At 40.5% G+C, this 13307-nt stretch overlaps 1 protein-coding gene across 1 annotated transcript; it reads left to right on the top strand.

Annotated features, from left to right (window-relative positions):
* Positions 1-264: 264 nt before the first annotated feature.
* On the top strand, positions 265-1737 carry LOC127780845 (ribonuclease 1-like). Its single transcript, XM_052307821.1, has 2 exons — positions 265-395; positions 974-1737. Exons 1-2 carry the CDS (start codon positions 282-284, stop codon positions 1568-1570), a joined length of 711 nt encoding a protein of 236 aa, XP_052163781.1. The 5' UTR covers positions 265-281; the 3' UTR covers positions 1571-1737.
* Positions 1738-13307: the final 11570 nt, after the last annotated feature.

The raw sequence follows: 13307 nt of genomic DNA on the forward strand, positions 1-13307 counted from the left end.
TGAGCCCTCTATGTCTGATCTAACGACTAAAAAAGATTCAGCACAGTAAAATCAGAACAGTAAATTGCTACAGTGTTTTGTCACAGTAAATCGCTACAGTGTTCAGATGTACCTTGGGTGTCCATTTTGAATCATGCCATGCTAGTGTGGACTGCTAATCTTGCAGTAACACTAGCTACTGCACCTGAATCGAAAGTTGTTACGTTGTGCTATATATACTGAACGGTCGCGCCACTGCAAGGCATATAGAGGATCGAATTTATATCGAGTATATTAGGATAATGGCCGTGAAGAAGACGATGAAGGTCGTGTTCTCCCTTGTGCTCTTGCTGCTCCCTCTCGCCTCTACCTCGGCGGTGGAGGTGAAATTCGACTTCATGTATTTTGTTCAGCAGGTAATGTGGACCGATACCAATGATCAGCTTAATTGTGAATTAATCCTATATATTTATATAGTTCATCTCCTCACTAATTAAGTATAGTTAATGATATTTCTCTCTTCTCTCATGAAGCCATATCATACTAATTATTTTTAGCTTTTGATAATAGATCTATGGTACAAATGGTCTCTTCTTTTCTTCTCTCGTAAAACCATACAATCCCAATGTTTTTTAGTTCAAAATTCATAAGTATCAATTACATAGAATATGTTCACCTTACATTATATTTGCGATCATGTGTAAATTATATAAAACATAGGATGTCATTTTGTTTTGGTTTACAAAATATATTATAGCTTATTTGTACAAACTATACAACATAAAAGAGCCTTGAAGAGGGTGAAAACCCATCTCCATATACAAGTTATTCCCTTCGCTAAAAAATATAACAATATACTAAATTAGACATAATATAGTATTACGAATTTAGACAAGTCTAATCCAAAACCACTGTCGCTATATTTTTAAACGGAGGGAGTGAATGATTAATTATTTGTGCTTTGGTTATTTTCCTCTCTTTTTTTTTATTACAGTGGGCTCCATCGTACTGCTCCACTGCCCCGCACGAGTGCGAGTACGAGCCCCGGCCACCCCCAAATAACTTCACCATCCGTGGCCTATGGCCGAGCTACGAGGAATGGCGGCCGGAGTACTGCAACATCAGCGACCGCCTCGACCCGGGGCAGATCGAGGACCTGGTGAATCCGCTGAACCAGTCATGGCCGTCGCTGCTTCGCAACGAGACCAACCTCGAGCTGTGGAGCCACGAGTGGGAGAAGCACGGCACCTGCTCCAACCTCAGCCAGCACGGCTACTTCGCCGCCGCGCTCGCGCTGGACACGCTCACCAACCTCACCGGGATCCTCGCCGACGGCGGCGTCGTGCCGTCCGACGAGAAGACCTACACGCTCGGCGAGATCAGCGACGCACTCGCCAAGGGCACTGGGTTCAGCACCTACCTCCGGTGTAGCCAGAACGAGCTCAAGTACGGGGAGACGCTGCTGTACGAGGTTTTGCAGTGCGTCGACCGCTCCGGCGAGAAGCTCGTCAACTGCACGACGCCGTACTGGGTGACCCGCTGCCTTGACCCTGACAAGATCAAGATACCGGCTTGGTTCTATGGACAGTAGCAGCACTAGCTATAATCTAGATTAATGCTGCCGAACGATTATAATCTTCCAATATAATCTAGGCGTCATGCATATTAATTTGTTTCCTGCAGGAGTGTCAAGTTCAGAGTTTGCTAGCTAATTAGGTAAATAAGCTGTCAAGAAAGTTGTTGTCCGCGCTTGTGCGAATCCGTTCGAGTCAGAGTTTGTTACAGAATGATCTTCTGCTGTTCTGCATACAATAAGAGAGAACCAGTAAATGGTCTGAGGTTCACAACTCACACGCAACTGTTTTTTCCACAATCATTTTGTGGCTGTGTTCTTCCCCACATTTTCCCAACCAATCTCTCTCGTTTTCCGTACGCACGCTTTTCAAACTGCTAAAACGGTGTGATTTATGCAAAAACTTTCTATATGAAAGTTGTTTAAAAAAATCATATTAATCCATTTTTTTAAAAAAAGTTAGTTAATACTTAATTAATCATGCAATAAAATAAACTTCGTTTTGTGTGCTGGAGAGGAGGGGTTCTCAACCCCCTCCTCCGAACACAGCCTAAAATTTTGCATGCCCGGTGCCCGGAGTAACTAAAACACGTACTCTAATAGTATAGTTTTTTTTTTTGCTGCGAGATTTATATCGTCCTAAAAAGCTTCGTAGTAAAAATTTTACTAATAGAAAAAATAAGTACTCCATTTGTCCCAAAATATACTCCCTCCGTTTCTAAATATTTGATACTGTTGATTTTTTAGCACATGTTTGACCGTTCGTCTTATTCAAAAACTTTTGTGAAATATGTAAAACTATATGTATACATATAAGTATATTTGACAATAAATCAAATGATAGAAAAAGAATTAATAATTACTTAAATTTTTTGAGTAAGACGAACGATCAAACATATTTCAAAAAATCAACGGCGTAAAATATTTAGAAACGGAGGGAGTAGCAAACTAGGAAGAAATTAGATACAACCTAATACATCTGGATAGGATTGCTACCGCAATAAAAATTTTACTGCCTAGACTTGTATAATACTTCTGTATATATACTAAATAGGTATTTCCTCCGTCCCAAAATATATATACAAAGTTATATCACACAAAATTTATTATTTGATCTAGGTTTCGCTGAGTTTGCTGAGAACATTTAGTACTCGAAAATAGTATAGTACAAAGCCTGAAGCCTTGTTAGGCTGGATCAGAAATCACGGCCCATGCAGCAGATGGCTGAGAATGTGAACCCATTAGGCTTTGTTAAATGGGCCTCATTTTGGCACATCTACGTATATAAGGGTTGGTCTGGTTTAAGGCCTAAATTAGGCTTACCAATATTTGACAATTTTAATAGTGTTTAGTGTCTATTTGGTTTGAAACCAAATTTTGGCATGCCTAAGAAAATAGGCCATTTCAATAGTAAACTTAGGCTATTTTGGTTTCAATCCAAACACAACTTTATCTTACCAAAAAAAGTCATGCAAAACTTGCTAAAATTTGCCATTGTTTAGTAAGGCCTATTTAGGCCACAAATCAAACCAACCCTAACTTCTCACCTCAAACTCTCAGCCAAAGTAATTAAACTTCAATCACAGAGCGACTTCTTCAGGACAGGAGCTATGCGAGTTCCTATTTGTGGAGGACTTGCTGGATCATTTGTTGAAAAGAACATCTCTAATCACTCTCCAAAAGCGACGGCCGTGTCTCACCATGATAATTATGAAAATGCTGAAAGTGACAGGGAATCGCAATTTAAGCGACAGATTGCAGAGTTTAGATGCGTGCTAGCTATGGATTCATAACGAAGAGTTGACATTATAGACCTGCCGTTCAGTGTGCCTGTACGGCAGCGGGAAAAAAGGAGATATTCGTCAGAGGTATAAAAGTAACTTGATCTGCCATGCGTTTGGTGAAATTCATGGGAAGGGTAAAGAACAGTTCAAGATTTTGCCTGCCTTTTGGTTGTGATTTGGTGAAATTCATGGAAAGGGTGAAGAACAATTAAAGATTTTGCTGTGATACACGTGTGCTACACAAAAAAAATCAATTCAAGATTTTGCCTGCCTTTTGGCTGTGATTTGGTGAAATTCATGGAAAGGGTAAAGAACAATTCAAGATTGTGCTGTGTTTTACGAGTGCTATAAAAAAACAATTCAAGATTTTAGGGTGCCACACAATTTTTTTTCAAGATTTTGCAAAAAAAATATTTTAGAGTGCTATAAAAAAAATCAAGATTTTGCAAAAAAAAAAGTATTGTCAATAATGGGATTCGAACCGGTAGCTGAAACTGGCGCCAACTCGGCCATCTTGACTTGATACCTTATTTGCCTACTTTTAAAACTGGGAGAATCTACTTCGTACCATTGATTTTCTCATAGTTCAACAATTTGCCATCGATATTGTCTCTTTCTATAATATATCGATGACTTTATCAATTGTTCTATAATGCACCATTGCTTCGACATTTTTTTAAAAGAATACCCACAATATCCTTAGAGACATACTACAAGATTTACAATTAATTTATCTCAATAAAAGTTTTAAAAAAATATGAAAATTTTTATGTGGCCTCTTTACACAACATAAAAACTTGTATATAAGATTCATTTTCATTTGGAAGAATCGACTGGACGCGGATTTTTCGTCAACAACAGTGGAGTCATAGAAAGGATAACAACATTGTTCCTCAAATCTTGGTTCAATGGTCATCCGACGGATGAGCCCACTTATACATACCACCTCTCTTGCTCCCCATTCGATGGGCGAGCCCATTTACACATACCACCTCTCTTACTCTTTTATCATTGTTTCGTGTAAAAGGGTTAACCCAGGAGTGACATGATTAGAGGAACAAGTCCTTATAAGTTGGTTCCGCTCTTGCTAAATGTCGGGTCCCAAAACTAATAACTTGGATCCGACTGAAATTAATGTATCAATCCCTGGATCAGTAAATATTGATACATGTAATACAGCTGGTTCTTCATTGCATACGTTAAAGTTTACAATACTAGAGGTTTTACAAGGGTAGGTACTCACCTATATAGGTGCTAATATTACACAACGGAAGTTCTAGTATATTCTGACTAGGAAGGTATAACCTCTAGGGATTTTCTAAGTTATCAGAGTCATCGTAGTAATAATCACAGGGGTCCTCCTCTTGACCCAAATCTGAAAAAGGGTTAATAAGAGCAAGGGTGAGTATTCGCAATACTCAGCAAGTTATCACGGAAATATGTTATGCATTGACATATAATAGGGTTCTTTGCAAAAAGCAGTATTGAACAATCTGGAAAAGTTATAGCAGAATTTATAAAACATATAAACTTTAGATTTCTAACCAGGGTACCATATGAGTCCCGGTACTCAACTCCATGAGTACGGCTATTCGAATAGTTTCAAAGATATTCTACTGCAACAGATGTACGCTTTACCCGCAGTCCACGACTTGCTGATAATCATCGGCTTTAGTCATGGCCCAGTATTAAGTTATTAACAATTATGGCACCTGTTCCATGAACTTATATCCTCATATGCTCTGAACGTAATGTTAACAACAGCGAGAGAAGTTCTGGCATTCCCGAGGTATTTAAGGGGAATTGATCGTATGACACCACGTCATCTCGATCAGGGTTTAGAAATATACCATATAATTTATACTCGAGTATCACAAACCATTCACCTGTACATGGTAATGGTTAAATTTTCCCTTCGCGACTATAGTTGTCTCCTGCGCGAGGAGCGCACTTAAAAATAAGAACCACTATACAGAGGTGCCATATTGCTAATTAACATAATAACTAGGTCTGTCCCCATTCTAGAAACTGCGGTCGTACCCGTTCGTTCGACATAAGTACCTGGTAAAACTTATATCGATTGAGACAATACTAGCCACCCGGAAATCAACCAAATCTTACGTATTGTCTCAATCTAAGTATGAGGTATTTTAACCAGATTGTAAGCAAAATAAGCAATACTAAATTGTCTGGGTTTCTATGATTGATTTATGCATAGAAAATAGAATATTGAATAGAAGGCTATAAATAAATAATTTGTAAAATATAGGCTTAAATGATCAAAAGGTGTATAGTAACTTGCCTTGCTCGATGTCCTGAGATTGAATGATATTATCTAGTGTGTCAGAAGAATCCTCGAGACCTAGGGTTAGATATATAAAATTCAGATTCAAAAGGAATTCGAATAAAATCCAAAAATAGGCAAAAATGAAATAAAATGAGAAAATAGCAAAAATAGCCTCAAAGGATAGAGAAAGATTTTAGAAGAATTTTAGTCCAAGTTTCACTGGAATTGGGTTTATATTTTAGAAGATATGGGCTTCTAAAGAATAGGATTTGAATTAAATCTAGAAAATATAAAAGGTTACTATTCATGGGCCCACCTGTCAGCTTCCTTTTTCTTTTGCTTCTTCTTCTTCCGTCTCTTCTTTTCTCTGCCTCACAGTGAGCCGAGAGAAGAGAGAGGAGAGGGTAAGCGGGGCGTCGGCTCTCCGGTGGCCGGAAGGCGGCGACGTCGGCGGCGAAACGTGTTCCCGAGCGACCCGCATCCGGAGAAGCTGTCGGCTAGCGAAGGAAACAAAGGAGGAGGCCGGAACGGCGACGGCAGGAGCTCAACTCCGGCGATAAAAGAAGTGGCTGTGGTGGTTTATTTCAAGGTGGAGGGAGAGGGGAAAGGGGAAAAATGGAATTACCTCGTCGAGGCGAAGCTAATGGCGCGAGGATTTGGTTAGTGGAGCTCTGGTGAGGGAGATTGGGCGGTGGCGGCAATAGCCGGTCATGGCTGAGAGAGAGAAGAGAAAGAGCTTTTAGCTCGATGGGGGGGAAAGATGGGGTAGTGCCGGCTATATATAGGCGGGGAGAGGCGGTTCGGAAGAGAAGGATGACGATGTCACGGCTGTGGCGACGTGAAGGAAAGAATGACGGCGCCGACTTCGTTTCCTTAGCGGCGACGTTTGCGGCGGCGTGCGCCGTGCGCAACACGCGCACGGGAGGAGGAGGCGGCTCGGCTGGGGTGTGGGCTGATTTGGGCCGGCTCGGCTTAGCTGGGCCGGCAGCCCAAGAGGAAGGAGGAAAATAGAAAGAAAAAGGATTGGGCCAAAAGGAAGAAAGAACAGAGTTTCGGCCCGATGACAAAAAGAAAGAAGTCTAATTGTATACTTGATTTGGATAACTAGGTTTTGCGAAGAATTTGAATTCGGAGAGAATTAACAAAGGAGATTTCCTAATTTATTTGAGTGCAATATTTTGAGGTGGAGTTTGAGGGAATTTATTTGGAAGCACTCAAATGAGAGAGAAATTAACAATATAATTCCTCAAAATATTTTTGGGAATGAGGCAAGCAAACTAAGAGGAAGATAAATAGGATTTTTAACCCCCAAAATATATGGCATGGATTTTAGAGAAGTATTTGAGGCTAATAGGAATTTGGATTTGTGGAAGGGAAGGATAAAATATATTTTCTTAGCACAAGAGCAATTATTCACAATATTTGTAATAATATTATTCTTGTGCCGAAGAGGAAATCAAGCCACATGAATTAAAGTGGCGGCTAGATCAAAAGAAGAAATTTAGATATTTGGCGATAAATAAGAATAGGTTTGGAATTTGAAGGATATTTGCTGAATTCACTAAGGTTTAGGATAGGGCAACAATTTATGGTTTATTGGTAAACTAGGTTAAGGGAATTCTAGGGGTAATACTTGAACCAAAATCAAGAATAAAAAGAGAACTTTTAAAGGGAATTTTGATTTTGCTAATCTAAGATTAAAACCAGCATGATGCAGTCAAATTTTAGTTTAAAATTTGAGGATGTTACACTAAACTACCAATGTGGTACTAAATATACGCACATAGCTCTCATGGACCACACAGGCCTCATTCTAATTGGGCCAGGATGTCCCAATTGGCAACTTGGTGGCGACGGTCGCAGCGGCTGAATCATGTTGGATTGGAGCAAGTTATCGAATTGGTTGCCATAATCTCGCATGGGTTCTTCCATTTTCCTCTTTCGGTTGCTGGCTGGATCTCGTTCGAATTAGCTGCCAACATTACTCTTCGATTAGTTCCACAAAAAAGGTCACCACGACTGGGCGCCAGGGCATCGCTCGGCTGGCCGTCGTCCATGGGATTGCGATTTGTGGCGGCGCTTGCGTCGAACACACCGAACTCCCAATCCTACCATGATCAACACGCGGAAGTCTGATTCTACGTACCCTCCCACCGATCAGTACCTATCGAACGAGAAAATTACATATCTACTATCGCAAAAGATTGGATTCGCTGAAATGCTATCACTTAAATGGCGTGTACGCTGAAATGCCATCCTGGACCGATTTACTCTCGGGCTTCTTCTTCCTCCCTCCAACTCCTCATCTTCCTCGCCACTGGTGGCCATGGCGGTGGTGAGGAGAACCGAGGGAGCAAGCTCAGCGGCCGACGGCGGCAAGGAGAACCGAGTGAGCGAGCTTAGCAACTGGCGGTGGGAGTGCGTGGGCAGCGGCGGTCGCGTCTGACGAGAGCACGTTCGCTGCCGCCGCCGTCCTCGCCAACCCCACCGCGCTCCGCGCTGCTATGCTTGACTTAAATATTTACTTATTAGTTTGTTTGTATTCTAATAAAGAACCATAGTTAAAAATATTTTGAAAGAACCATAGTTAAAAATATAATTTAGAGATATTGTTATTATTGTCTAAAACGTGAAGAATTATGAACCGGAGGAAGTAGCAGGTGTTTCGGATATGTACTATACAAATTTCAAAGCTTATGTACCAGTTATCAATCCCAAAGTGAAGCCATGACGTATGGTTGCTGCTAGTTTTCATCTGTAAAAATTGACGCGGTTTTGGTCTCCTGGCTTTTTACCTCGTTGCTTCTTGACTTTAGAACAAGCAGCATTTTTCTTTCTTGAATTGTATTGACAAATAAAGAAAACAATCATACAGAATCTCATACATGTATTGTCCTCAAACGTCCTAAATTTCTCAAATCTGCGAGTAAGATGTGATATATAGTGGAATTAACCCAATGTAAACGCAATGCCTCCAAAATACTATAGGCCAGATTGGGTCGTGTAATCAAAACTTGTATTACTTGGTAAGAGAGATTAGAGCCTGGTAACTTTGCGTAAGAGAGATGAGAGAGGAGAGAGAGAGAGAGTAGATGATTATTCGTTCTGTGCGGCCCTCCAAGATACCATAGGCCAAATTGGGTCATGTAATCAAAACTTGTATTACCTGGTAAGAGAGATGAGAGAGAGAGAGAGAGAGAGTAGATGATTATTCGTTCTGTGTGGCCCGGCCAGATGAAAGATGTGTAATCAAAACATGTATTACCTGGTAAGAGAGATGAGAAAGGAGAGAGAGGCCAGATCAAAGATTGGGTCGTGTAATCAAAACTTGTATTACCTAGTAAGAGAGATGAGAGGAGAGAGGCCAGATCAAAGATTGGGTCGTGTAATCAAAACTTGTATTGCAATAAACTTAAATAAAACTTGTATTGCTTGGTAACTTTGCATAGGAGAGATGAGAGAGGTGTAACAGCCCTCCCTTCAGAACTACGTAGCCAGCCCATTCGACGGGCGGGCCCACTTACACATTCCACCCCTCTTACTGTTTTGTCCTTGTTTCGTGTAAATGGGTGTTAACAGTGAGATTTGGTAAGCCAGTAAGAGAATTATCACGTCGCCAATAGTTGGATTCCTTCTATATTCGGTTAAGGAAATTAATATGTTAATGGAAGCTTATTCGGAAGTGACCGAGTTCAAGGAGGATGCGACGTGGCAGTTTATCTATTAATTAGGCAGTATTTGTTAGTTTCCTTTTATCTATAGAAAAGTGTGTTTAGTGTCTTATAAGGACTTTATGTTTTCCTTCTATCTTTAGGTAAGTTTGTTTCTTGTCCTACAAGGACCAGTACCTCCCCATGGATATAAATATGTACACCCGGGGTCATTGTAAAACATCTCCATGATCAATACAATTCGGTGCATCGCCAACTTTTACCTTTTCTACCTTTTTATTATCCGGCGAAACTTGGTACCTGACGTGGGGCTGCATCGGCGTTCAATCTCCGGCAAAGGGGTAAGTCCAATGTTCTGCCGGCCCAGGCAATTGTATCGTCTACGTCGGTGTCATTCAAGGCTGCATCAATACATTCAACCTCTTGGATTGCTCCGGTTTGAATGATATATTTGCTTGCCTATTTATCATATGTCTTAGTTAATCTATCGGCTAAATTGTTTTACTAGATTAGATTGGCTAAGGTATCTACCACCCTAAAAATCAGTCAAGGGTTTGATTGTCTAGATATTATGTTTATTTTCATACTTAGTGCTGCATCAGTTAAATTTGATCTACTAAAGTCGTGTTTAGAACCATATTTCCTAGTATGCTTTTTGATTGCCAAAAATCAGTCAAGGGTTTGATTGTCTAGATATTATGTTTCTTTTCATACTTAGTGCTGCATCAGTTAAGTTTGATCTACTAAATTCGTGTTTAGAACTATATTTCCTAGCCTGCTTTTTAATTGTCAATAAGGGTTTCATCTGGATTTCAGCCGATGAGTTGTCCCTAGCCTGGTTTCAGCCGATGAGTTATCTGGATGTTGCATCATCCCTAGCCTGCTTTTTGATTGCCAATAAGTGAGTTGTCCCTAGCCTGGTTTTAGTCGATGAGTTATCTGGATGTTGCATCGTCCCTAGCCTGCTTTTTGATTTCATCGGTGTTTCAGCCGATGAGTTATCTGGATGTTGCATTGGCTTACAAGGATTACATACAAGTTGGATTCAACATCGGCTTACAAGGAATACATACAAGCTTTTTGATTGCCAATAAGTGAGTTGTCCCTAGCATGGTTTCAGTCGATGAGTTATCTAGATGTTGTATCGTCCCTAGCCTGCTTTTTGATTTCATCGGTGTTTCAGCCGATGAGTTATCTGGATGTTGCATTGGCTTACAAGGATTACATACTAGCCTGCTTGATGTTGCATTGGCTTACAAGGATTACATACTAGCCTGCCTTTTGATTTCATCGGTGTTTCAGCCGATGAGTTATTTGGATGTGATGAGTTATCTGGATGCTGCATTGGCTTACAAGGATTACATACAAGTTGGATTCAACATCGGCGCATTGGCTTACAAGGATTACATACTAGCCTGCCTTTTGATTTCATCGGTGTTTTAGCCGATGAGTTATTTGGATGTGATGAGTTATTTGGATGTTGCATTGGCTTACAAGGATTACATACAAGTTGGATTCAACATTGGCTTACAAGGATTACATACAAGTTGGATTTAGCCGATGGATTCAACATCAGGATTACATACAAGTTGGATTTAGCTGATGGATTCAACATCGGCTTACAAGGATTACATACAAGTTGGATTTAGCCGATGGAAATAATGATTTCACTGTTTAATCGAATCTTGTGGTCCAGCCGATGATGATCTCCCAGGCCAGTGTGTGTTATTTTCATCAACAAAGGGTTAACTCAGGAGTGACATGATTGGAGGAACAAGTCCTTATAAGTTGGTTCCGTTCTTGCTAAACTACCAATATGGTACTAAATATGTGCACATAGCTCTCATGGCCCGCACAGACCTCATCCTAATTGGGCCAGGATGTCACAGTTGGCAACTTGGTTGCGACGGTCGCAATGGCTCAATCATGTTGGATTGGAGCAAGTTATCGAATTGGTTGCCATAATCTCGCATGGGTTCTTCCATTTTCCTCTTTTGATTGCTTCATGGATCTCGTTCGAATTAGCTGTCAACATTACTCTTCGATTAATTCCGCAAAAATGGTCACCACGACTGGGTGCCAGGGCATCGCTCGGCTGGCCGTCGTCCATGGGATTGCGATTTGCGGCGGCGCTTGCATCGAACACACCGAACTCCCAATCCTACCGTGATCAACACGCGAAAGTCTGATTCTAGCCTCCCACCGATCAGTACCTACCGAACGAGAAAACTACATATCTACCATCACAAAAGATTGGATTCGCTGGAATACCATCACTTAAACGGGCTTCACTAGAATACCACTCCCAACCAAATCGTGTATGCTGAAATGCCATCCTGGACCGATTTACCCTCCGGCTTCTTCTTCCTCCCTCCAACTCCTCATCTTCCTCGCCACTGGTGGCCATGGCGGTGGCGAGGAGAACCGAGGGAGCAAGCTCAGCGGCCGACGGCAGCAAGGAGAACCGAGTGAGCGAGCTTAACAACTGGCGGCGGGAGCGCGTGGGCGGCGGCGGTCGCGTCTAACGAGAGCACGTTCGCCGCCGCCGCCGTCCTCGCCAACCCCACCGCGCTCCCCGCTGCTATGCTTGACTTAAATATTTACTTATTAATTTGTTTGCATTCTAATAAAGAACCATAGTTAAAAATATTTTGAAAGAACCATAGTTAAAAATATGATTTAGAGATATTGTTATTATTGTCTAAAACGTGAAGAATTATGAACCGGAGGAAGTAGCAGGTGTTTCAGATATGTACTATACAAATTTCAAAGCTTATGTACCAGTCTTATATCAATCCCAAAATGAAGCCATAACGTATGGTTGCTGCTAGTTTTCATCTGTAAAAATTGACGCGGTTTTGGTCTCCTAGCTTTTTACCTCGTTGCTTCTTGACTTTAGAACAAGCAGCATTTTTCTTTCTTGAATTCTAATGACAAATAAAGAAAACAATCATACAGAGTCTCATACATGTATTGTCCTCAAACGTCCTAAATTTCTCAAATCTGCGAGTAAGATGTGATATATAGTGGAATTAACCCAATGCATGTAAACGCAATGCCATACATCATGCAACGGCTAGGGATTTATCTTACATGTTCTTTAGAAAAATGGAATAGCCAGCGGTATCTTCTGTGTGCTGAGCGCCAGTCACCACTTTTGTGACTTTGTCTTGAACACGTAGAAATGGTCTTTGACGCGTACAAAATTACTAATCTTAGTATCAAAAAAGTAATGATAATATACATATCTGTTCCTACAGTTTTATACTCCTAGCTCATAGCCTCATACCTTATCGCTTGGTTGTCGGATCGAACATGTACGACCTTGACCTTTTGCTCGAACTTGTTTAAAAAAAGGATGACAGAGCTAGGTAGTGAGAGTGAGACCCTTAAGAAAATGGATTTGGATTATTGTTGTACTAGTTGTTGGAGATTGCTATTTAGCGAACGCTTTTTCTTAAATCTTTCATCTGAAAATTTCCATTCGAAAAACTTTAATACTGTGAAAACTTTCATCTGAAAAGGTTTGCACTAATAGTACAGCTACGCTATATATAGCGATTCTGCCACTTCTTTCCATATGTGGTGTGTGTGTGTGTCTATATATATATATATATATATATATATATATATATATATATATATATATATATATATATATATATATATATATATATATATATATATATAGGCCATTTTACTCAGACTCCAAATTGCCATATCGAATGGCTAGCTAGCTCTCCTACGCTGGCCAATGGCCATTGCGTCTAGTATATTATGTATATAGTCGCTCGTTGATTTGACGGTTGTATATATATAGTTGACTCTTGCAGTTGTTTCTATGGAGCCCGATGGATCATACGCGTCTAGCTAGCTAGCTAGCTACAGATACAAAGCATGCTTTATCCGTTCCAAAATTTAAGCATTTTTGGACGCTGACACGGTTTCTGATATGCTACTTTGACCAACAATATCTATAAAAGTAAGATGTTTTAAGTAAAAAGAGCTGTATA

The sequence above is a fragment of the Oryza glaberrima genome, chromosome 7 (assembly GCF_000147395.1).
Source record: "Oryza glaberrima chromosome 7, OglaRS2, whole genome shotgun sequence".
NCBI lineage: Eukaryota > Viridiplantae > Streptophyta > Magnoliopsida > Poales > Poaceae > Oryza > Oryza glaberrima.

Coding starts and splice junctions, on each gene's coding strand:
- LOC127780845 (XM_052307821.1), top strand. CDS start 282: ATGGCCGTGAAGAAGACGATGAAGGTCGTGTTCTCCCTTGTGCTCTTG. Junction 396..973: donor TCATGTATTTTGTTCAGCAG/GTAATGTGGACC, acceptor TTTTTATTACAG/TGGGCTCCATCGTACTGCTC.